The 23181-nt window shown below is 39.8% G+C and overlaps 1 protein-coding gene across 2 annotated transcripts in view; it reads left to right on the forward strand.

The window, feature by feature from the left end:
- The window catches only part of nphp4 (nephronophthisis 4), a 166294-nt gene that overhangs the window by 90435 nt on the left and 52678 nt on the right, over nt 1–23181 (forward strand). For both annotated transcript variants that reach the window (XM_077613815.1, XM_077613806.1), the window contains exons 15-18: nt 1403–1590; nt 7746–7906; nt 9142–9280; nt 20973–21107. In XM_077613815.1, the coding sequence (XP_077469941.1) occupies nt 1403–1590; nt 7746–7906; nt 9142–9280; nt 20973–21107 (623 nt within the window). The remainder of the gene's footprint in view (nt 1–1402; nt 1591–7745; nt 7907–9141; nt 9281–20972; nt 21108–23181) is intronic.

Here is a 23181-nt window from a genome sequence, read left to right on the forward strand (position 1 = left end):
CTTAAGCAGACTCTAAGCTTTGTGTTGCATAGAAAATGTCCTCTTTTGACTGTTTAGCAGAGGACTGATTGCTGATTGCCAATCAGCGCATTGGAAGTGAGCAGACGTTGATTTCATCATTTAGTGTTTGTAATTCAATGTAATCTCGTAAACGTGCCATGACGGCGTGTGTGTAGGGAAAGGTGACAAGGGTTGCCTCATTTTTGTATTAGCAGCTCTTTTAATATTACTCTTTTCAACAAAAATACGTGAAAGTCTCACTCATATGTTAATTATTCCATGATGTGTTAGTCTTCATCTGGTTTTGTCTGTAAAAAAAGTGAAAAGTTTTAATTTCTGAACCGCTTTATCCTCACTAGGGTTTCGGGGGTGCCGGAGCCTATCCCAGCTGCCTTCGGGCATGAGGTGGGGGACAACCCAGCCAATCGCAGGGCACAAGGAGACAAACAACTAATCACTCGTAGCTAGGGGGAATTTAGTGTCTAATCAGCCTACCATGCATGTTTTTGGAATGTGGGAAGAAACCGGAGTACCCAGAGAAAACCCACACAAATTGCATGATAGTAATGTTGCCGCTACATGAGTGACACATGCAAACATGGCTAGGATGCAGGCCGGCTAATCACTTGTCCAATAAGCACATAGTGAACATATAATAATTATTTAGCTTTTTTTTTGTCTTGTCCCGTCCAAAGAAAACTGGGAATCGTCCACGAGATATTTTAGAATTGTTGTCATTGTTAATGAAAACTACAATGGAGTGGTTGTATGGCGTGACCGGACGTTTGGTCGCCGGACTTTTGGTCGCCGGACGTTTGGTCGCCCGGACCCAAACAATGGGTGACCAAAAGTCCGGCGACCAAAAGTCCGGCGACAAAACAAGGTAAAACAACACGGTCAATAAAAGCCAACAATGGCCGTGAGCAGTTTCACTGAGCCGAAGTGTGAGTGTAGAAGAGTTTTGTATGTACATGCGTTGTCCCCTTAAGAAGCTACGTCCGTCAGGGTCTTAGCAAGTTCTCCAACTAAAAACAAAAGTCCGAGAAACTTGGAGCTGTTCTTTAGCCTAATAATTAATAGGGCATTAAGTATGACTAAATAATAATTCACAGTTTGTATTTAGGGAATTTTAGCAACAATTTTAAATGGTAATTATCAATAACCTTCCGGGCGACCAAAAGACCGGCGACCAAAAGACCGGCGACCAAAAGACCGGCGACCAAAAGACCGGCGACCAAAAGTCCGGCGACCAAAAGACCGGCGACCAAAAGTCCGGCGACCAAAAGTCCGGCGACCAAACGGCCGAGTACCGTTGTATGGATAGATGAATAAATGATTCTAACGATCTTTTCTTTTACAATTTTACGTGGTCACACTCGTTGATTTTGTAACCCCTCACCAGAATGCCAGTGGAGGGACTTGAAACCGAGTGGCCTGCCAACATCCATTTGACATTCCAGTTCTACCGTTTTGCACCGGTCACGTCACAGCAACTTGGACTACTGAACAGCGAGAAGGCGGCGCCGAAAGCGAGCGGGCTGTTTCCTTGTGTACTCGCCTCCATTAACAACGACGGCACTCTAAACTCGGGTAATTATCCACTTGTGCATAGGATAGACTTTCAGTGGCAGCATTTGGCATGGAACACATGGGCTTTTCTTGACGTCTTCAGTTTGCTTAATGGTGCATTGATCTTAGATTTAATTTATCGCAACACTATTTTACATCAACAGCCTCATTCACGTTGATGTAATAATGCTGAATAAGTAACACAAAAAACACTAGCGAAAAGTATATATATACACATGTACACGTATGTCTATATGTATATATATATGTATATATATACATATATATACATATATGTATATATATGTATATATATGTGTATATATATATATATATATATGTATATATGTGTATATATATATATATGTATATATATGTATATGTATATGTATATATGTATATATATATATATATATATATATATATGTATATATGTATGTGTATATATATATATATATATATATATATATATATATATATATGTGCATATATATATATTTACACGTATGTCTATATGTATATATAAATGGAGTGAATTTTCTTTATAATTCATCCAAATTCGGTCCTTTTTAACATTTGATATCTCATTGCCCACCCTAATATTCGTATTGGCTCAGCATTCGGTCCCGCGTTTCCGCTAAAAAATTTAAACCACCGACAGCGAAACATAGCGACTGAGCTACTACTGGCGGCGATTCAAAGTTCACTGCAGACATGAAATAGAGTAGAGTGCAGAACCTCTCTCCCACAAGCCCAAACACTTCTGGCGCTGAGAGCAAAGTGCGCATCAGCGACACAAGTCACAACACTTGTGGCTCATGTCAAAATATAAGCATGGGGTTCTTCTGTATGTACTGTATGAAGGGAAACGTGCCTTTCTGTCAGAACACTGTGGACAGATTGGACCCCCTGATATGTCGGCTCTAGACTGCAGGCCATATGTTTGACACACGGGGCAATCTTCATTTAAGGCTGGGATTGGCAACCCGTGACAATTTAATAACCATTTCAAGCCAGTTTCCACCGAAAAGACAAGCTTTATATTTAGCGCAGCAGTTCTTTCACTTGTCTTCCACTTGGTGGCAGTGTTTTGTTGTCGTACAGTAATGCCTTGAGATACGAGCTTAATGCGTTCCGGGACCGCGCTTGTATGTCAATTTACTCGTAACTCAAACGAACGTTTCCCATAGAAATGAACTAAAAACAAAAGACTTTTTTGCACGGCAACGCGCTAGAAATAATTATTTGCTCGAAGTTTTACTCGTATCCAGAGATAATTATTTGCTCGAAATTTTACTCGTATCTAGAGATAATTATTTGCTCGAAATTTTACTCGTATCTCGAAATTTGTCTCGTATCTAGAGATAATTATTTGCTCAAAATTTTACTCTTATCTCGAAATTTGTCTCGTATCTAGAGATAATTATTTGCTCGAAATTGTACTCGTATCTCGAAATCTGTCTCGTATCTAGAGATAATTATTTGCTGGAAATTTTACTCATATCTAGAGATAATTATTTGCTCAAATTTTTACTTGTATCTCGAAATTTGTCTCGTATCTAGAGATAATTATTTGCTCGAAATTTGTCTCGTATCTAGAGATCATTATTTGCTCGAAATTGTACTTGTATCTAGAGATAATTATTTGCTCGAAATTGTACTCATATCTCGAAATTTGTCTCGTATCTAGAGATAATTATTTGCTCGAAATTTTACTCATATCTCCAAATTTGTCTCGTATCTAGAGATAATTATTTGCTCGAAATTTTACTCGTATCTAGAGATAATTATTTGCTCGAAATTTTACTCGTATCCAGAGATAATTATTTGCTCGAAATTTTACTCGTATCGAGAGATAATTATTTGCTCGAAATTTTACTCGTATCCAGAGATAATTTTTTGTTCGAAATTTTACTCTTATCTAGAGATAATTATTTGCTCGAAATTTGACTCGTATCTTGAAATTTGTCTCGTATCTAGAGATAAGTATTTGCTCGAAATTTTACTCGTATCTCGAAATTTGTCTCGTATCTAAAGATAATCATTTGCTCGAAATTTTACTCGTATCTCAAAATTTGTCTCGTATCTAGAGATAATTATTTGCTCGAAATTTTACTCCTATCTCGAAATGCTCGTATGTCGAGGTACCACTGTATAGCCAAGCTATTTATGAAACAGTGGTTCTTTCACTTGACTCCCACTTGGTGGCAGTGTTCTCTGTAGTATTCACTAATTATGTAAAGCGATGGCTGCCACTCAGAAGTTGTACCCAGTGGCAACTGTCACTTTCGATCGTTGGACAATTCATGACCTGCGTGCGGGAACTATGTGTTGTTGTGGTTGCTACCCTCAAGTCCTTGCACCCGTGGATGGCACAAAGACTTTTGGTCCACCTTGTGATTTGCATTTAGTGTACTCGTGACATGGGTGAGTGTTTTGTTAACAAATGCCTAAAAGATTGTGCCTGACCTGATTTGCTTACTCAAGAGATATGAAGATCATATTCAGGATGTAAGCAGGATTGTGATTTATTTCCCTCCTCTTCAACCTGTTGTTGAAAGCCTGTTCTGTGATGTTGCATGATGTTCAACGACGCCTCTTCGCCTTCAATCAGCCAAGCTGTGACGGATTGGTGTCTATTCATGTCACGACAAATGAAATGGAAGCGATATAACATCCACTGTTAAATTCTGGTATTGTACACAAACATCCCTACGCTTACCCACGGGGCTTCTTAGACAGACTCTGGATTATCACGGTCAATATTTTCTCTGCGTTATATCATCCAGGCAGGATTCTGTATTGATAGATCCAAGCATTAAAACCCTCACTTTACAGGAGCCTTAACAAACCTGCTGGTTGATGTTTTTTTTAAATATCGGGAGTCCTTGGATGACGACCCAGTTCCATTCTTACACTGGTGACGTAATTTGAATTTCTGCCTAAATCGTATTTAACTCTTAAAGTTCAAATTTGCATTAAAATACTTTTCTCGCATAAAGGCCGTATTGGTCGCTCAAAAAAATGATGACTGAATCGAGGGTACGGCTTATATGCGCACAAATTAGACTTGACATGCACGAACCGCCATAACACAAGACAATGCAGCCGATATGGTCATTTATTTCAAAATAGAGGAAATATAAACAGATAAAACCCTGAACAAAATTTCTTTTGTTGTGTATGAATGAAATTCAAGAAGAAAAACATATCTTGCATAAAACGTGAAAAAACTGACTCCCTTGTGCCTGCCATTGCCCGCGGAGGGCGCCGTCATCTTACCTAGGGATGACAAACGAGACTGCTATGGATACACTTCCTGGTAGTACTGCTCACCTGACTTCCTTTTTGAATTTGTCTATGTGCAGGCAACACCCTTTCGGAATGTGCAATTCGGCAGACGATCCTTTCGATTCATACAGCATCCCAGAAATACCACGTGCAATGATTTTTCTTAAGATTTTCCTTTCCAAGTAACACATTTGTACTCCCTATTAAAACCATGAATATGGAGATGAAAATTGTGAATCAGGTGGCGTCTTATACGAGAGAAATCCTAAAATTCCATGATTTTTAAGGCAATTCTAAGGGTACGGCTTATACGCAGAGGCGACTAATATGCGAGAAAATACGGTATGTCCTAGCTACGAAGAAACTATGGTGCAGGGGACTCCATGGCGGACAAGGCATGGGCGTCCTAAAGTCGAAATGTTGTGGGTCGAGGACATCGTAATCAGGGGACTCCCTCGATTGTTAACAAGTCAGTCAATAAAGTGACTCTGTTTATTTTTACCCAGAAAAATACATTCAAGAATGAATGAAATGTTTGCAATATGTGTTTTCAAAACGCTGTTTTCGTTCTTGTTTATTTTCTTGGAATCCACCAAGTCAATGCCGTCATTGGATTTCTTTACAAAAGTCTTGCCTCATACACACATTAGTCATCTATCATACTGCATCTCATGGCCATGACGGTTGTTTTTGTTCCTGTGAAGCTCTTGACGGGACTCCATTTTATTGCTATCGGTGTCAGCATACCAAAGTTTCTTTATTATGCTCTGTCAATCACAACAACGCAATATTGTGACAATTGCGATTGTACAAATATGTAATTTATGTCTCGCTTCAATCCTCCGTCCATCTAAAAATCGTAAATAAAAGGGAAGAATGTAGCGTGTCCTCTTAGCCTGCAGCCTTCTATGTCTTGTTTTTTCCCAGCATGATTTCTAGGCTGCTTGACCTGCTGTGCACACATCAGACAATCTATCCTACGTGTGTAGTTTGTGTTGCAAGGCGACTTGCCACTCTGCTGGGTGTCGCTCCAAGTCAGTCGACCTACACATTGTATATCTCCCTCTTAGCCCTTCCTTTGCGCTTCCATTGGTACAAGCTTGTGGCATGCTGGGAGAATTAATGGTCCAAGTGGAGGCATCCTGAGTCGTAGGCCAGATGGATGCTGAAAGAATTTAATCCGATTCTGTTAAAAGGAAATAGTTGTCATTAGAGCTGCCACCATTGATCAACTAATCGACTACCATATTTTTCAGACCCTGGAGTATAAGTCGCAAACAAACGTACGTTAAAGCGTGACCGAACGTTTGGTCGACCGGACGTTTGGTCGACCGGACGTTTGGTCGACCGGACGTTTGGTCGACCGGACGTTTGGTCGACCGGACGTTTGGTCGACCGGACGTTTGGTCGACCGGACGTTTGGTCGACCGGACGTTTGGTCGACCGGACGTTTGGTCCCCGGACGTTTGGTCGACCGGACGTTTGGTCGACCGGACCTTTGGTCGACCGGACGTTTGGTCGACCGGACGTTTGGTCGACCGGACGTTTGGTCGACCGGACGTTTGGTCGACCGGACGTTTGGTCGACCGGACTTTTGGTAGAACGGACTTTTGGTAGAACGGACGTTTGGTAGAACGGACGTTTGGTCGCCGGGTTCGGTCGCCAGGTTCGCTCGCTGTTAAATTATGACAGAGAGTTTACTGTTGATATTTTGATATTAGATATTTAGATATTAAACTCTCTCTCTCTCTCGCTCTCTCTCATGATTATAATTTTGAGAGCTGGTTTCAACAGTAACAACCCGGGGACCAAATGTCCGTTCTACCAAACGTCCGGTCGACCAAACGTCCGGTCGACCAAACGTCTTTCGACCAAACGTCCGGTCGACCAAACGTCTTTCGACCAAACGTCCGAGTACAACGTTAAAGTAACAATAGTAAAATTGAAAAGAATAGGTTAGGCATCTGATAAAATACATTTTCAGATAACTATAGCCGGGTTGGTTCGCGGGCTGCGTTCACGTCAACTCGATTTCATGTGGGCCAGACCATTTTAGATATAATTTTTAGATTTTTTTAAATGGATTAAAAGAACTGGATTAAAAGCCCTAAATATTCATTTTTTTTATAGATCTAAAACAATGTTTATTTGAGCTTTTTTATATATATTTTTAGATTTTACAAAATGTTTTTTGAACTAAAAACACAGAAAAATGGATTTAAAAATTACAACTATTGGTTTAAAAGGGGGAAAATCAGGAAATTTAATATACATCTATACTCTTCGTTTTAATTTGATCCTAAAACTGAAAGTCGGCACTCATGATTTACTTTGCCGGGCCACACAAAATGATGCGGCGGGCCAGATTTGGCCCCCGGGCCGCCACTTTGACACATGCGCTCTAAAAGAAACAGGCTGAAGGGGGTCTATGAAAAAAGTACGACATACAGTCTAGAAAATATGATTTTTTTTTTATCGACAACTATTTTGATGGTTGAGTAACTGTTTGATAATCATATATTTTAGCCTTGTCCAAATGTTTTTTTTCAGGAACTCAACCGTAAGTATTCTCTATGTGATGTTATTTTTTCATTTTTTATCTATCAATGGAAAAACTAATAAGCTAACATTTGAAAATATTAAAACCAAGATTTTTTTTTTTACTTTTGCCAACGGTACTCTACCCCGTAATGGCGACTCTGCCCTGTCTCCCTCCGTTTAGTACGTGGCGTTATAACTGTATCTGGAAAGGCAATTTGTTTTTTTACAATGAAAATACAAAAATACCTTCAATCTTTTTCCGAATTGTGTTTTTTTTCCAGGCCTGTTTTTTTCTGCCACCCCCTAAAAATACATGAACAAATTCATTATCTGTCTTCACGCAGAGTCTCCTGGGCTGCAGGTACAGTTCCGAGTGGATGACAGTTTTCTCAAGCCAGGAGAAAAGTGTCACTTTCTGCACTACCTGGCCCTTCACACCATGCGAGTTGACATCTGGGACAGTGACTCATTGCTACTCATAGGTTCAACAGCCATTGAGCTCAAGGTAACACACTCCCAGAGCTATAGAGTCTTCATTTTGGAGCTGAACCGATACCCTCTTCATCTTTCTTACAGAACAAACTCATATTACAATTCACGTGGCATTTTAACCGCCAGCGATATACCATAATTTATGATCGACTGCTCTCTGTTTTCGCACCCCATCCTGGCATTGCAGGGCATTCATCATTGATTCATGCATCATTTGCAGATTTCAAGATTGTATTTCCTGAAACACGTTAGTAAAGAGAATCCATTCTCAGTACATAAAGCACTCTGCATAAAAAGAAATATATTTATCTTTTTTCTCTCTCTTTGTACTGACGGAAAAAAAGACCTTTTTCGGAAAATTACACTTATTTTGCCGGACAGTCTGGTGATAACTTGGAGAGTGGAGCATTTAAATTCATATCTTTAGCCAATTGACATGGTTATTTTACTACCTCGAGATATGAGCTTAATGCGTTCCGGGACTGAGTTCGTATGTCGATTTTCTCGTAACTCAAACGAATGTTTCCCATAGAAATGAACTAAAAAGAATAGACTTTTTTGCACGGCAACACGCTCGTAACATAACATAAACAAATTTAAATGAACTTGGATTATGATGCAGACACCCTCAAAAATAAGTTTAATCTAACCTTGCACTAAACTTGATTCTAATTTTGTTTTAAATTTTGCTACCTTTCTTCTCCCGGGTTGGCTCTATTTGCCCCGCCTCCACCCTGACTTTCAGATGCAACCTATCGAGGGTTGTTTGCTTTTGTATTCCCTTCAAAATATTCCGAAAATTATGCATACAAATGTCCTCACAATAGGATAATGCACGACCTCTTGCCAACGAGAAGTAGTATAGACTCCTCTCGTATTAGCGATCGCTCCACCATTCGCACTGACGAACAGGGAAAAAAAACACCGAAAAAATGCAAGGCTCCGCCCAGTGCTCGTAGAGACATTAGACGAGGGAGTTGCGGGGAGAGAGACAGTGGCCATGATGTTCTTATTAGCAGCCTCTCGCGTCCGCTGTCTGCTTGTATATCAAAATTTGTCTCAAATCTCAAGATAAATATTTGCTAAAATGTTTAACCGTATCTCAAATTGCTCTTATGTCGGGGCACTCGTATGTCGAGGTCTTACTGTACATGTAATCACACAAATTTGTTATCCTGGGATCACACGATTTCTCTTTTATTTATTTAAATTGTTATTCATTAAGTTTACCTGTGTCATTATCTGCAGTTCATGTTACGGCATGGCAAAATGGCGGTGCAGGCCCTGCATGACTTGGATATTTTGACAAGTGAAGATCTGGGAGAGGAAGCCTTGGCAATGCACACCGTTGTCAGGGGTCGGCTGCACATGCGCACTGGAAACATTGGCAAGTATTTTTAACCTAAAACATAGCTGCACTCCATGCTTGCAAAAGCAATAATCATAACTAAATTACATATATACATATATATATATATATATATATATATATATATATATATATATATATATATATAAATATATATATATGTGTGATTATGGACCATACGTTATTTTCCTTGTCTTAATCAAAATGGCTCCTGTACAGATTTTCTGGATTCGAGCAGATTTACAAAAATTATTTATTCAAATCTATTCAAAAATGAACTTAAATTTAATAAGATCATGTTCACTATTCAATAATATTTCACTGTTGAAGTGTTTACTGTTCTCATTGAGGGTTTACTTTGAAATCTCATACGTTGAATTCTTTATTAAAACGCTTTCAGTCCAATGCGCTTCAACCAATAACATGATAGGGAACGCTGAGAATGGGCCCTTTTTTACCAAAAGGCCCCTTTCATTTTACTAAGAAAATAATGACAATTTATTTTTAATCGCAAACTCAAAATGTCAAACTGTATAGGGCACCTGTGTCAAATTGGCGGCCCGGGGGCCAAATCTGGCCCGCCGCATCATTTTGTGTGGCCCGGGAAAGTAAATCATGAGTGCCGACTTTCTGTTTTAGGATCAAATTAAAATGAAGAGTATAGATGTATATTAAATGTCCTGATTTTACCCCTTTTAAATTAATAATTGTAATTTTTTAATCATTTTTTCTGTGTTTTTAGTTCAAAAATCATTTTGTAAAATCTAAAAATATATTTAAAAAAGCTTAAATAAACATTGTTTTAGATCTTTAAAAAAACTGAATATTCAGGGCCTTTAATCCAGTTCATTTAATCCATTTATAAAAAAAAATCTAAATATTATTTCTAAAACGGTCCGGCCCACGTGAAATCGAGTTGACGTTAAAGCGGCCCGCAAACCAACCAGTCCGACACCCTTGCTATAGGGTAATAGCTATTCTTACTAAAAAAGAATGGCATCAATTGTTTGGTGAATCTGATGATCATGAATCAAACTTAGATTTTTTTTAAATATTATGACGATAAATTAGACTAAGGATTTAAAATTGTAAATTCCGTTTGAGAATTGTGTTCCTATTGGTAGAAGTTTGTTTTACCAGGTTTCCGTACCATATGTTGTGAATAAATATTTTGTCATCGCGACATGTGTTCAGCATTTGCCAGTTCCCAGTACAATCCTTGGTGTGAGCTGAGAAAAAATGTATACCAGTTTTTAGTCCCAAATTATGGATGCGCGTTATACACGGGTGCGCATTATACTCGAATAAATTAGGTACTCAGCACTTTCCTATAAGGTGATATTCCTTACCGTAAAAGTAATATTACTTTTATGGTTATCTAAAGTTGGAAACTGACTCGGAAATCAAGTTGCACATCCTTATAAACAAAAACACTGGTAGCACTGAGAACTATTTTGATGTGATAGTTCCACATCATCAAGCTAGAGAGCTCTTTATTTCTGCCGTTTTTCCTGCACTTACTCACTTTGGTCCTTTGCAGAAAAATGGCTGCTGGCAGTAGCGTTTCTTTGCTGTGTATTTACTGCTAAAAGATACTTCCTCTCATAAACAGCACATCTTTTTGCTTTGCCATATTGAAACGCTACAAATTACTATTGTCAGGGCTAAATACGCTGCCACTTTCTCATTGTGCTTATCACAGAAAGCAGGTTGAGAGTGCAATAGCTTATTGGATAGAAGTGGAGAGGGAGTGGAAGGATTGCGTCGGCATGTAAATTCCAATCAATCCTTGGTTATCCATCAGGCAGCCTGGCGGACGCTCAGAATCAATTTGGAAAGGAGGGACGGCTCGTAGGTTTTTTTTCTGGGTTTCGTCATCCGTGACCATGTTTACGTTGCGTGAATAGAAATCGTTCGTCAGTGTTTTGGTTTGTAGACATTCAGAGGTATTGGCGAGAGTTCAAATGAGATCAGGATTTTGTTTTTGCGATCGGGTTTTTAAAATACGGAAGTTTTCCGTTGTAGCGAAATTTGTCAGCAAGGGGCGGTATAGCTCAGAAGGATGTACATTAAGAGACTAAAGATGGAAATTAGCTACGATCAGCTACAATCTTACATATTTACATATATATGTTCATTAACATGAATATTAATATGTACTTACTGTCCCTTATTAAATAAATCAAACTAAAACACCTGCAGGAAACCCCTCGGTTACCTTTCCTTTTCCTCCATTCTATTTTTGGGTACATGGATTTAAAGCACTGTTGCAAAGAATTTTTTCTTTATTTTTGCATAGTGTCGCATTGTTTTTTAACAAGGAAAACATAATTTGTCCAATCAATGAAAACAGGTGGACTTACCTTAACTAAATGGTACTCGGACGTTTGGTCGCCGGACGTTTGGTCGCCGGACGTTTGGTCGCCCGGACGTTTGGTCGCCCGGACGTTTGGTCGCCCGGACGTTTTTTTCGCCGGACGTTAGACAACATGACAGAGAGTTTACTGTTGAGACCAGCTCTCAAAATTATATTCATGAGAAAGAGAGTTTAATATCTAAATATCTACTGTTGAAACCAGCTCTCTAAATTATATACGTCCGGGCGACCAAACGTCCGGGCGACCAAACGTCCGGGCGACCAAACGTCCGGGCGACCAAACGTCCGGGCGACCAAACGTCCGGGCGACCAAACGTCCGGGCGACCAAACGTCCGGTCACGAACTAAATTAAGCAGCTTCAAATACCGCCTCAGAAATCCCCCCCCCCCCAATGTTTAAAAAAAATAATGGTTTACTTTAATTCACATGCTTTGCATTACTGGGTTACAACCCAAAAGCTAATATTGTAAGACTTTTCAACTGCAGTCATGTTAGCTTCTTTCCTCACATTCCCTCCTTGTTTTTTTCGTATTCATTTAACACTTTTTTTTCGTATTTGCCTCCACTCACCATCTCAGAGAGAACACAGCGGGATGCCTTGTCATCGGGATGCCATGAATCAACAACTCTTAATGGGTGGGAGGTGGGAGGCATGAAGGGCATTCATTAGTGCTTGAAAAGCCAAAAAGTTACACACAGAGTGAAATGGATGCGCCGTGTGAAGGCCCCGACTGAGATTGGACAGGGAGGAAATCATACCGCTCACACATGCCGAGGAGGCGAGCGCTCATGCGTCCACGTAGACATATAGACAGGCAGGTGTAGTAGAGCATGAGCACCTTGTGTGATGAGGATGAAAGATGGAAATAGTCTGCAATTGAACATTGATATCACGTGAGAATATTTCTCCTGTGAAGTTGCAGGGCTGTGTTTTGCAGATCTTGTAGAAATCTGTCATTTTCGTACTTCTAAAAGTATTAAAATGACTCAAAATATATTAAATTGAATGCTCGTTTTCCACTGGCGCTACTTGTCCAGGTCCACTATCTACTTCTGAATAAAATAGTTCCTGTATTCGCGAAAGAAATGTGGAAATCGTACCAAATTTTTGGTATTGGTGTAAAGAAAGGGGGATTTGAAAATATTGTCACAAATGATTATTTTGCTGGTCGATTATTCACCTGTTATTTTTCCTTGTCGTCTACTGTGACTACTATGTTCATTTTTTAAATCTAGTTCTACAATGTCTTGTGTGTCTTGTCTGTCTTGCTACTGCAACCAAGACATTTCCCGAATACGAGATGAAATAAAATTCTAATCTAATATTTGAACCACGTATTATTTACTGAGATATTACTCAGAGTTTTACATTTTAGATAAACATTTTAAGAACCCAATTTTTTTTTATACCTGATTCAGATACTATGAAAATGACATAATCGGGCCCAATTTACGATCATATCTGGAACATGTTTAGTAACATTATTTTCCAAAACAGGTATATCTTATTGTCATTTATTATAAAGAGAAATGTTTGCTTTTGTAAAGGATTACAGAAATCCACTAATATTCAGTTTTTCCCCCTTCTTTTTTCCGTGTGCGGTCGATTGGTCGCTGGTCTTTTGGTCGCTGGTCTTTTGGTCCCCTTCTTTTGGTCGCAGGTCTTTTGGTCGCAGGTCTTTTGGTCGCGGTCTTTTGGTCGCCCGGACCGCGACAACGGGCGACCAAAAGACCGGCGACCAAAAGACCGGCGACAGAACAACGTAAAACAACACGGTCTACGCATCAATAAAAGTCAACAATGGCCATGAGCAGTTTCACTGAGCCGACGTGTGAGTGTAGAAGAGTTTGTATGTACATGCGTTGTCCCTTTAAGAAGCTATGTCAGTCAGGGTCTTAACAAGTTCTCCAACAAAAAACAATAAAAGTGCGGGAAATTTGGAGCTTTTCTTTAGCCTAATAATTACTAGGGCATTAAGTATGACTAAATAGTAATTCGCAGTTTGTATTTGGGGAATTTGAGCAACGATTTAAATGGTAATTATCAATAACCTTCCAGGCGACCAAAAGACCGGCGACCAATCGGCCATGTACCCTTTTTTCACTGGTAAAAATACAAATATTTTTCCCCCTTTTCTAATTATACTCAAAATATATTTTATTTTTTAAATTTCAAACAATCTTAATAAATAAGACAATATTAAGAGAATTGTCCTCTTATTTCCTTTTTAAACAAAATACTAAGTAGAAATTGTAAAACTCAACAATTTTAAGGGTACGGCTTATACGCAGATGCGGCTAATATGCGAGAAAATACGGTACCGGCTGCTCCGCTTCCTTCTATGTGCTTAATCCACTCAGCTCATCGCTTGGTCGAACGTTAAAACATTGTCTTATGTCGCCAGTGGTCGTGTCGGAGCAATTTTCTCGAAACACACATCTGCAGCACCTTGATAAGCCCTAGAGGGAGGACCACAGCTGGTGAGAGTAATGAGATTCCCACTGAAAGGTGCCGTAAGTGAAACAAATTACAAGTGGAATTTACCTAACAATTAGGTTATCTTGAGGACTTCCCCGAGGGGTTATAATAGAGCATTTCTTATTAATAGCTTAGCTTCAGTTGTCTAAAGGCCTCCCGCTTTCAACCTTGAGTTGAGATGGAGAATCTGCTTATTCCGAAAGGTCAGTGGCCTGGGATTTGAAAGCAGAAAAAAAATTGATTGTTTCCAACTACTTTGAAAGTCTCTCGGCGCTTGCTCCCATTTGTTTTGAGGCCAGTAAATTGAGAGTTTGTTGTGTGGCCTTAACCTCAAGAACTGCCAGCAGAGCAAAATGAAGTCGGTCAGCAGGGTGCCGGCCAAATGCCATTTTTCTCATGAAACTGTGTGAAATTATCAATATGTCATAGAGTCCACCCAACTGTTTTTGTTCCTATTACTCCTTTCCCCTTGGAGCACTAACCACATTTCTAAGGTGTTCTCTTTTTAGCATTAAAATATTATTTTGAGTCGAAAAAGACAAAAACTGATTCTGACACATTTAACTTGATTATTAAGCTTAAAATAAGATAATTAAAATAATTTACTTAGTTTAACAAACAAAACTATGTGTAACTATGCCTTTCCTGTATCTGCATTCTCACCCTCTTGCTACTGTGACAATGAAATTTCCCGAATACGTTATGAATAAAGTTATCCAATCCAACTAGAATATAGGTCTACAGTAATGCCTCATTTATCGTGGTTAATAGGTTCCAAGACCTGCCACAATAAAAGAATAATTGCTTTGTAGGGACGGTGTTTTTCTGGTGCCTATTCAATATTATTTGGACCTTTAAAAACCCTCTTTGTACTATTTCTCACAAAGGTAGACATTTCCCTCTGACATGGCCCTCTCCAGATGGCTGGCTGGTTAGTTTGTCAGCCTCAGAGTTCTGGGGTCGAGAGTTCGATCCCAGTTGGGTCCTCACCGTGACCGGACGTTTGGTCGCCGGACGTTTGGTCGCCCGGACGTTTGGTCGCCCGGACGTTTGGTCGCCCGGACGTTTGGTCGCCCGGACGTTTGGTCGCCCGGACGTTTGGTCGCCCGGACGTTTGGTCGCCCGGACGTTTGGTCGCCGGACGTTTGGTCACCCGGGTGAATATAATTTTGAGAGCTGGTTTCAACAGTAGATATTTAGATATTAAACTCTCTCATGAATATAATTTTGAGAGCTGGTTTCAACAGTAGACATTTAGATATTAAACTCTCTCATGAATATAATTTTGAGAGCTGGTTTCAACAGTAAACTCTGTCATGTTGTCAAACGTCCGGCGACGAAACGTCCGGGCGACCAAACGTCCGGGCGACCAAACGTCCGGCGACGAAACGTCCGGGCGACCAAACGTCCGGGCGACCAAACGTCCGGCGACCAAACGTCCGGGCGACCAAACGTCCGGGCGACCAAACGTCCGGGCGACCAAACGTCCGGCGGACCAAACGTCCGGGCGACCAAACGTCCGGGCGACCAAACGTCCGGGCGACCAAACCTTGCCTGGGTTTTCTAAGGGTGCTCCGGCTTCCTCCCACATCCCAAAACATGCGTGCTAGGCTCAAAGGATGACTGAATCAAGGGTACGGCTTATATGCGCACAAATTAGACTTGACATGCACCAAACTGCAAGGTGACAACGTCGCAATGCCATAACGCAAGATAATGCGGCCGATACGGTCATTTATTTCAAAATAGAGAAAAGATAAACGGATAACGATAAACGAAATTTACTTTGACGTCTATGAATGAAATTCAAGAAAATAAATATACTTGCATAAAACATTAAAACAACTCACTGTACCTGCTATTGCTCGCTCAGGGCGCCGCTATCTTACCTAGAGATGACAAACTTGACCGCTACGGACACACTTCCTGGTTGTACTGCTCACGTGACTTCCTTTTTTAATTTGTCTATGAGCAGGCAATACCCTTTAGTAATGTCCAATCCAGCAGATGATCCTTTTTATTCATAAAGTATCTCAGAAATACCAAATGTGATATTTTTCTTTAGATTTTCCCTTCAAAGTAACAAAGTTGCACTCTCTATTAAAACCATCAATATGGAGGTGAAAATTGTGAATCAGGGGTCGTCTTATACGAGGGAAATCGTAAAATTCCACAATTTTAAGGGCATTTCAAGGGTACGGCTTAAACGTGGAGGCGGCTAAAATGCGAGAAAATACGGTATATATTTTGGTCTTAATTAGGCTAGGACATAGTAAATTATATGTGGACATGTAACAGTGTAATCCCTAGTTTATTATTGAAATTCAAATTGTGTCCTCGATGTTGACACCATTAGGAACGTAGATATTTATTTGATTAGACATTATTGTTGACTGATGGTTAGCTAGAACGCTTAAAAGATTAAATAATAGGATTATAATTGGGTTCATTATTTAGACGTTTGTTTGACTGTGGGAATATGGCACTTGATGTTCTTCATATTGCATCCTTGCAGGCTTAATTGCATAAATCCATCCATCACCAAAACAATCCTTTGCACAAAAGAAAAGAACTGAAAGGCTTCTAACGAGTCGCTCAGGCAGCCGTCTAAATTGTTTTATTATGGATTGACGATGTTTAAGCGGAAGTAATATCCTCACAGCAGTATTTTAAGAAATAGAACTCCAACAGTTCCATGGCGCCGAGTCGGAAGGTGGTAAAGGCTGACGGATGATTAATTTGATGCTTTAGGACGGCAAACACGTCGGCCATTAATCTACACAACTGCTGTCTGTGTTCATGGCAACCCCGGGCTCCTATTACTCATTTAGATGTTGCCCATTATCCGTTTGTTGTTGGAGTCTGCCTCTAAAACATTTGGAGGGTGCTTTAGATGTGCCCTCCAAGAATTCCTATTTGCGCACTTTGCCTTGAGTTGGAGGTGGTAAATCCAATGAAATGTGGCAGTCACTGTATTTCATATTTAAGCATCTCTCAAGTCGTATGTAGAACCTCTTCTCTATCAATTAGTAGCTCGTTTGCGTTTGTTTTGACAGTCCAAAGTTGAGAAATTAATGGAGGCAATCTGTTTAAGTACCTTGCATTTTTAGGGCTTTAAACACCAGAGCACTTTCTGTTTGATTTATAGACTTCGACGACTCTTTACGCTAGATAAAATACTGAAAATGAATTTTCACGTAAGCAGAAAGCTTACGGATTTTGGAACGTGCCGTTCCGTGCGTATCGCTACATTGAAGCCTTTAAATCAGGGGGTCTTTAACGTAGTTTATCCAGAGGTCACTCGAGATGGAATCTGGGTAAGTGTGGGGCTGCATCAACTATTCCAATAAAAGGTTTTCAAATATAGATGCGGCTGAACCCTTTCAATGTAATGCCGGAGGAATTCATTTGCTAGATACTGAAAACTACTTAACTGAGCTCCCACCGGCTTTTAGTTTGTTACTTCCGGTCACAGATTGTTTGAATTATCTTATCAGCTAAATGTTTAGTTGAGAGATTTAGGATATAGATTTGATAGTTAGATGTAACATTCAAATTTGCGATTTAGAATTAGTATTCATATCTAGGACTTGGGATTCATGACTTGGGATTCGCGATTTGGGTTTCACGACTTGGGATCCACGACTTGGGATTCACGACTTGGGATTCACGGCTTGGGTTTCAAGACTTGGGATTCACGGCTTGGGTTTCAAGACTTGGGATTCACGATTTGGGATTCACGACCTGGGATTCACGACCTGGGATTCACGACCTGGGATTCACGACCTGGGATTCACGACCTGGGATTCACGACCTGGGATTCACGACCTGGGATTCACGACCTGGGATTCACGACCTGGGATTCACGACCTGGGATTCACGACCTGGGATTAACGACCTGGGATTCACGACCTGGGATTCACGACCTGGGATTCACGACCTGGGATTCACGACCTGGGATTCACGACCTGGGATTCACGACGTGGGATTCACGACGTGGGATTCACGACGTGGGATTCACGACGTGGGATTCACGACGTGGGATTCACGATTTAATATTAAAATTCATGTTTCAAATTTATGGGTTTGGTTTGTCCTTGACGGGCAACATTTTGGGTCAATTTTAAGCACCCGGGTGATCCAGAGAATTTAAGCGAGCATTGGACCCGCCAATACAACTTCTCAAACAGCTAATAAAGACTGAGAAAATACCCATTATCATTCAATTTACCGTATTTTTTGAAAAACAACTTGATACTTTTTTCCCCACACTTTTTGTACTCTCTGGGTGTTCCTCATGAAGCATCTTATTTATTAATAGTTTTTTTTATAAATGTGCGTCATATTGTTTCTACTTTTTGATGAAGTTTTAATTCATCTCGCTCTGCAGCCTTAACATGACAATGTTTTCAATTAGGATGTGTTCAAAATCTTTAATGATGAGGGTGAGTGTTTCATTACGAGAAAACTCGAGTTCCCATGGGTAACTCATTTGTCATACTAAGCGAGCAACTCAAGCGAACCGCTTTCTTCTCCCGTCACGTCCCTACCTCACCACCTTTATAGAATGCGCAAAAAAGAGGAATAATTGGTCCAAATGCAGTCAACTTTGTTAATGCGGAGTTCTGTATTTTCTCGCATATAAGCTATATTTGTAAATAAAAAAAAAGGTAACTGAATCAAGGGTACAGCTTAAAATATGTGCACAAATTCGACTTGACATGCACGAAACTGCAAGGGGACAAAGACTAAACGCCATAACGCAAAACAATGCGGCCGATACGGTCATTTATTTCAAAATAGAGAAAAGATAAACAGATAAAGTGCTTCAACAAAAAATATTTTGTGGTCTACAAATGAAATCCAAGAAAAAAATAAACCATATCTTGCATTAAACGTGATAAAACTCACTTACTTGTGCCTGCCATTGCTCACTCAGGGCGCCGTTATCTTACCTAGGGATGACAAACTAGACCGCTACAGACACACTTCCATGTTGTACTACTCATATGACTTCCTTTTCTAATTTGTCTATGTGCAGGCAACACCCTTTCGGAATGTGCAATCCAGCATATGATCCTTTCGATTCATAAAGTATCTCAGAAATACAACATACGAGGATTTTTCTTAAGATTTTCCCTTTAAGTAACACATTTGTACTCCCTATTAAAACCATGAATATAGAGGTGAAAATTGTGAATCAGGGGCGGCTAATACGAAAGAAATCGCAAAATTCAACGATTTTAAGGGTGCGACTTATATGTGGAGGCGGCTGATATACGAGAAAATACGGTAATTGGTCCAAATGCAGTTCATGCGGAGTAGTCCTTTTTGTACATTGACCTATCTGTCTACAAAAATGCGTACCCAGCACGCTCTAGCTGGACCCGAAAATAGAGCTCAAGAGTTGGCTTGTGTGGGAGCGACCTGTCATCGTGACCTGTCATGGTGATAGTGACTGATGATCTCTGAGAAATTTTAAAATGGAATGAATCTTTAAAAAGGCCTTGCATGAAGAAACGCTAGATACAGTTCATATTCTCCATCTTGGCATTGCTCTCCTGTGGAAATGACACTGATTTTTCAGCCAAACATCAATCAAAGTGACAGTCGTCATGTTATCAGCTCACTTCATTTAGAATTCTCTTGTAAAGCCAAGATGCCAATTACTGCACCCCCTGCCAGGCTTGTAACCATATTATCGATCCAGCCTCGGTCGGGTATTTGAGGCAAGACTATCTGTTGTGTGTTCATGTTTATGAAAGGCAAAAGTATCCATAATTAAAAATGATTAATTGATGTTTACAATGTGAAAGATCAGGAGTCAAATTGAACGTTACGTTCTTGACTTGCAATTTCCACATTAAGGGAATCATTTTTCGCCCATGTCAAAAGCAATCTAATGTCTGATCAAATACAATATTTAGCATTTTCAATTTTATCCGTTTTGTTAAGTGTAGGATAGAATTTAATCGGAATTAATCGCGGTAGGGACAGTATTTCCAATCTGGAAAAGATGCATTGGTTAGACCTTTTTGCGCATTGGAAGATAGTGGAATTTAGATTTCTGTATGTTCTCCAATAAATTTCTCAAATTTTTGGAGGAAAATTTATAATTGAGGAGATCACATGAATCTGAACTGATTTGTTTTTGTTATATTTTGGAAACCAAAAAACAGGAAAGGTAAATACTTTGTTTTCTTTAGGAAAAAACCCCTAATAAAACATGATTATATCACTAAAATGAATGCTACATACGCACTTTAACTCCAACTTGACAAATGATCACAATAATTACCTTAATTTTTATTTTTAGAGATATTTAAAATTGCCCAGCTTCAAGAACTCTCACATTCAGACAGCGTGATTTATTTACGAATGCATTCCTCACATAAAAATAAGAGACTATAAGAACAAATAAGAACAGTGTTTCATTGGACAACCTTATTAAAATACAAATGACAAGTTGAAAACTGGGCGTCCTGTTCTACCAGCTGCCCAGCAGCTGCTGGAAATAGTAAAAAAAATGCAATTAAGATGGTGTCATTATTCTATTAAACTGTTGCTCTATGTTGTCTTTGACTTATCGCATATGTTTTAGTTATAGGCCAAAAAGGGACTGACTTTCGATTGACTCTCAGTTTGACTTGATTTTAAAGGACCTCAGTCTTGCCGGTTATTTTTGTTTAAAAGTCGAGGGTCATTGTTCAACAATTGCTATCGAAACATTTGCCCCATTGAATGAAATCCAACTCGGTTGAAGCTTCTCTTTGACCTTCTCGTATTGAGTCGCTCTTTGAGTTATGAGACAACTTTGAAAAGCCAACTTGAAATGGTCTTTCTCCCTTTAAAGGGTCCCAAGGAGATCTGAGTCGAAGACCGACAGCAGACCGCCTGCAGTCTCATTCTCACATCATCATCCCTCGTGAAGTCACTGGTGGCTTCACGGGGGGAAGTCTGTCTACCAGGAATAATCCTCAACTTAATGGTAAGTAAGCTTTTTCAAATCAAAGCTGACATCTGTACCAATGTCCCAACAAACCACCCCACTTTTTGCTCCCTTATCATTCAACGTCTACCTGTGTATACCCTAGCATTTAGTAATGGGTGTCTTTTACTGTCAGTCTGCTTGCTGGTTTGATCAGGAAAAAGCAGATCAATTTCACATTGTGGCTGTTGGCCGCACCACTGAACCACTCGATTTTCAGCCTAATTGAGCCTGCAGAAGCATCTCTGGTGGTGAGCCACAAACTCGGGTGCCAGTGTGTATGCGTCTGCTTAGGCCATGCAGAGCCACACTGAAAAAAAATTCTCTCCCACTTAAGCAATGACTAGTCAAGCATGTTAGGATGCTAAGATGGTCTAAAATAGAACTCACGGTCCACATATGTTTGCCCAGGGCTACAAAAATTGGGGTTTATCAAGCGGTCAAGCAAAAATTGACTCAAATCAATCGGGACGCTTGTACAGTAATACCTTGACATATGAGTATCACAACTTTTGAGAATTTTAAGATACGAGGAAAATTCTGAGCAACTTTTTGCCTTGAGATACGAGATTAATTTGAGATATGAGCATACAAGACAGCCTGGTGGCCGAGTCCGCGAGAGGCTGCTTATGATAACGCTGCACTATCTTTCTCGCTGCATCTCCCTCGCGTAAAGATATCTACAAGCACCGGCCGTACAGGTTGCATGTTTTTTGCATTAATCAGTGCAAAAATTAACGTGACCGGACGATTCGCCGAAAGACGTTTGGCCGACGGACGTTTGGCCGACGGACAGTTCGCCGAACGGACGTTTCGCCGAAACGGGATTCGACCAAAAGACCGGCGACCAATCGACCGTGTACCCGAGCTCGGTCCCAGAACGCATTAAGCTTGTATTTTAAGGTATTACTGTATTGATTGATGGTTGTGTTTTAGATGTGGCATTTTGTTAAAAAGAAGAGTTTTCATTCAAATGTCTGACCGCCAAAATTGCTAAGTGATCTAACTTTGCTTTGTAGTTTTTATTGATTTTGGTAGAATTTAACTGACTGAGTTTTGCGCCTGATGTCCTTCCTGGCAAGCATGCCTCGAACCTGGGCCAATACAACTCATTGTGTTTAATGTGTACTTAATAATGTGGTAAAGTGTTATTAGAATTAAATCGGAACATGGCAGACTTTGTGATATAAATATTATGACTGTCCAATTAATCATTTTGGAACGAATTGAAACTCAGGCCAAAAAATAAAATGCATAGACAATTGCAGTAAATGCTAAAATTAGTGATAACAGTTCAATAACTAAATCAAAATCAAAGTTCTGTATTTTTTGATTCATATAGTGATTCTAAAACTCATGAAATATGTCATATATCCTCAGCACTTCATAAAAATGCACACATTTTTGCACAGTCCGTGATAATCTATTTTTATAGTGTTAATTTAGGGCCACATGCATTAAAGAGTTTATACAACCGCAAACAGAAAATGTGAACCCCTTTGGAGGATGAAATTGTACTTCCAATTTGTGTCCTTGACAGGACAGGCTCTTTGCGCTCTAGTTTGCTTAATGACATATTTACTATTAAAGTTATTAAATGGCAGCAACTGCCCGTTAAGTTCAAATGTTCAACATTTGTCTCTCCACTCCACAGATTATTCCTCCCAAAAATCTTGGGAATAATTACCTCTTTATCAAAGAAGTCACATTTAAACATTTGCAGAGGTAATTGGTCTTGACAAAAGTTGACAACCACGGCAATGAAAATCACTGCTGACCAAAAAGAACATCAAGTGGCATCAATGGAGTCCTTTGGCCCAGAAACAAGTGATATGAATGCGAGTGTAAATTGTTGTCAGCCCTAATGTGCCCTTAAATTGAATGAAGACCAATCCAAGACGTGACTGCCTTTCACCCACTGTCATCTGGGAAAGAATCCAGTTTCTCTGCAATCCTCAGTGGGATAAACGTAGAAAAGCGATGGATTTGAAACTCATTTAAATATGACTAGCGATTGCGACAGCTGCCATACTTTGGCAAAACCCCAGTTTACTTTTATAGCACTGTGCAGGCG

This window comes from Stigmatopora argus, chromosome 1 (assembly GCF_051989625.1).
Source record: "Stigmatopora argus isolate UIUO_Sarg chromosome 1, RoL_Sarg_1.0, whole genome shotgun sequence".
NCBI classification, from domain to species: domain Eukaryota; kingdom Metazoa; phylum Chordata; class Actinopteri; order Syngnathiformes; family Syngnathidae; genus Stigmatopora; species Stigmatopora argus.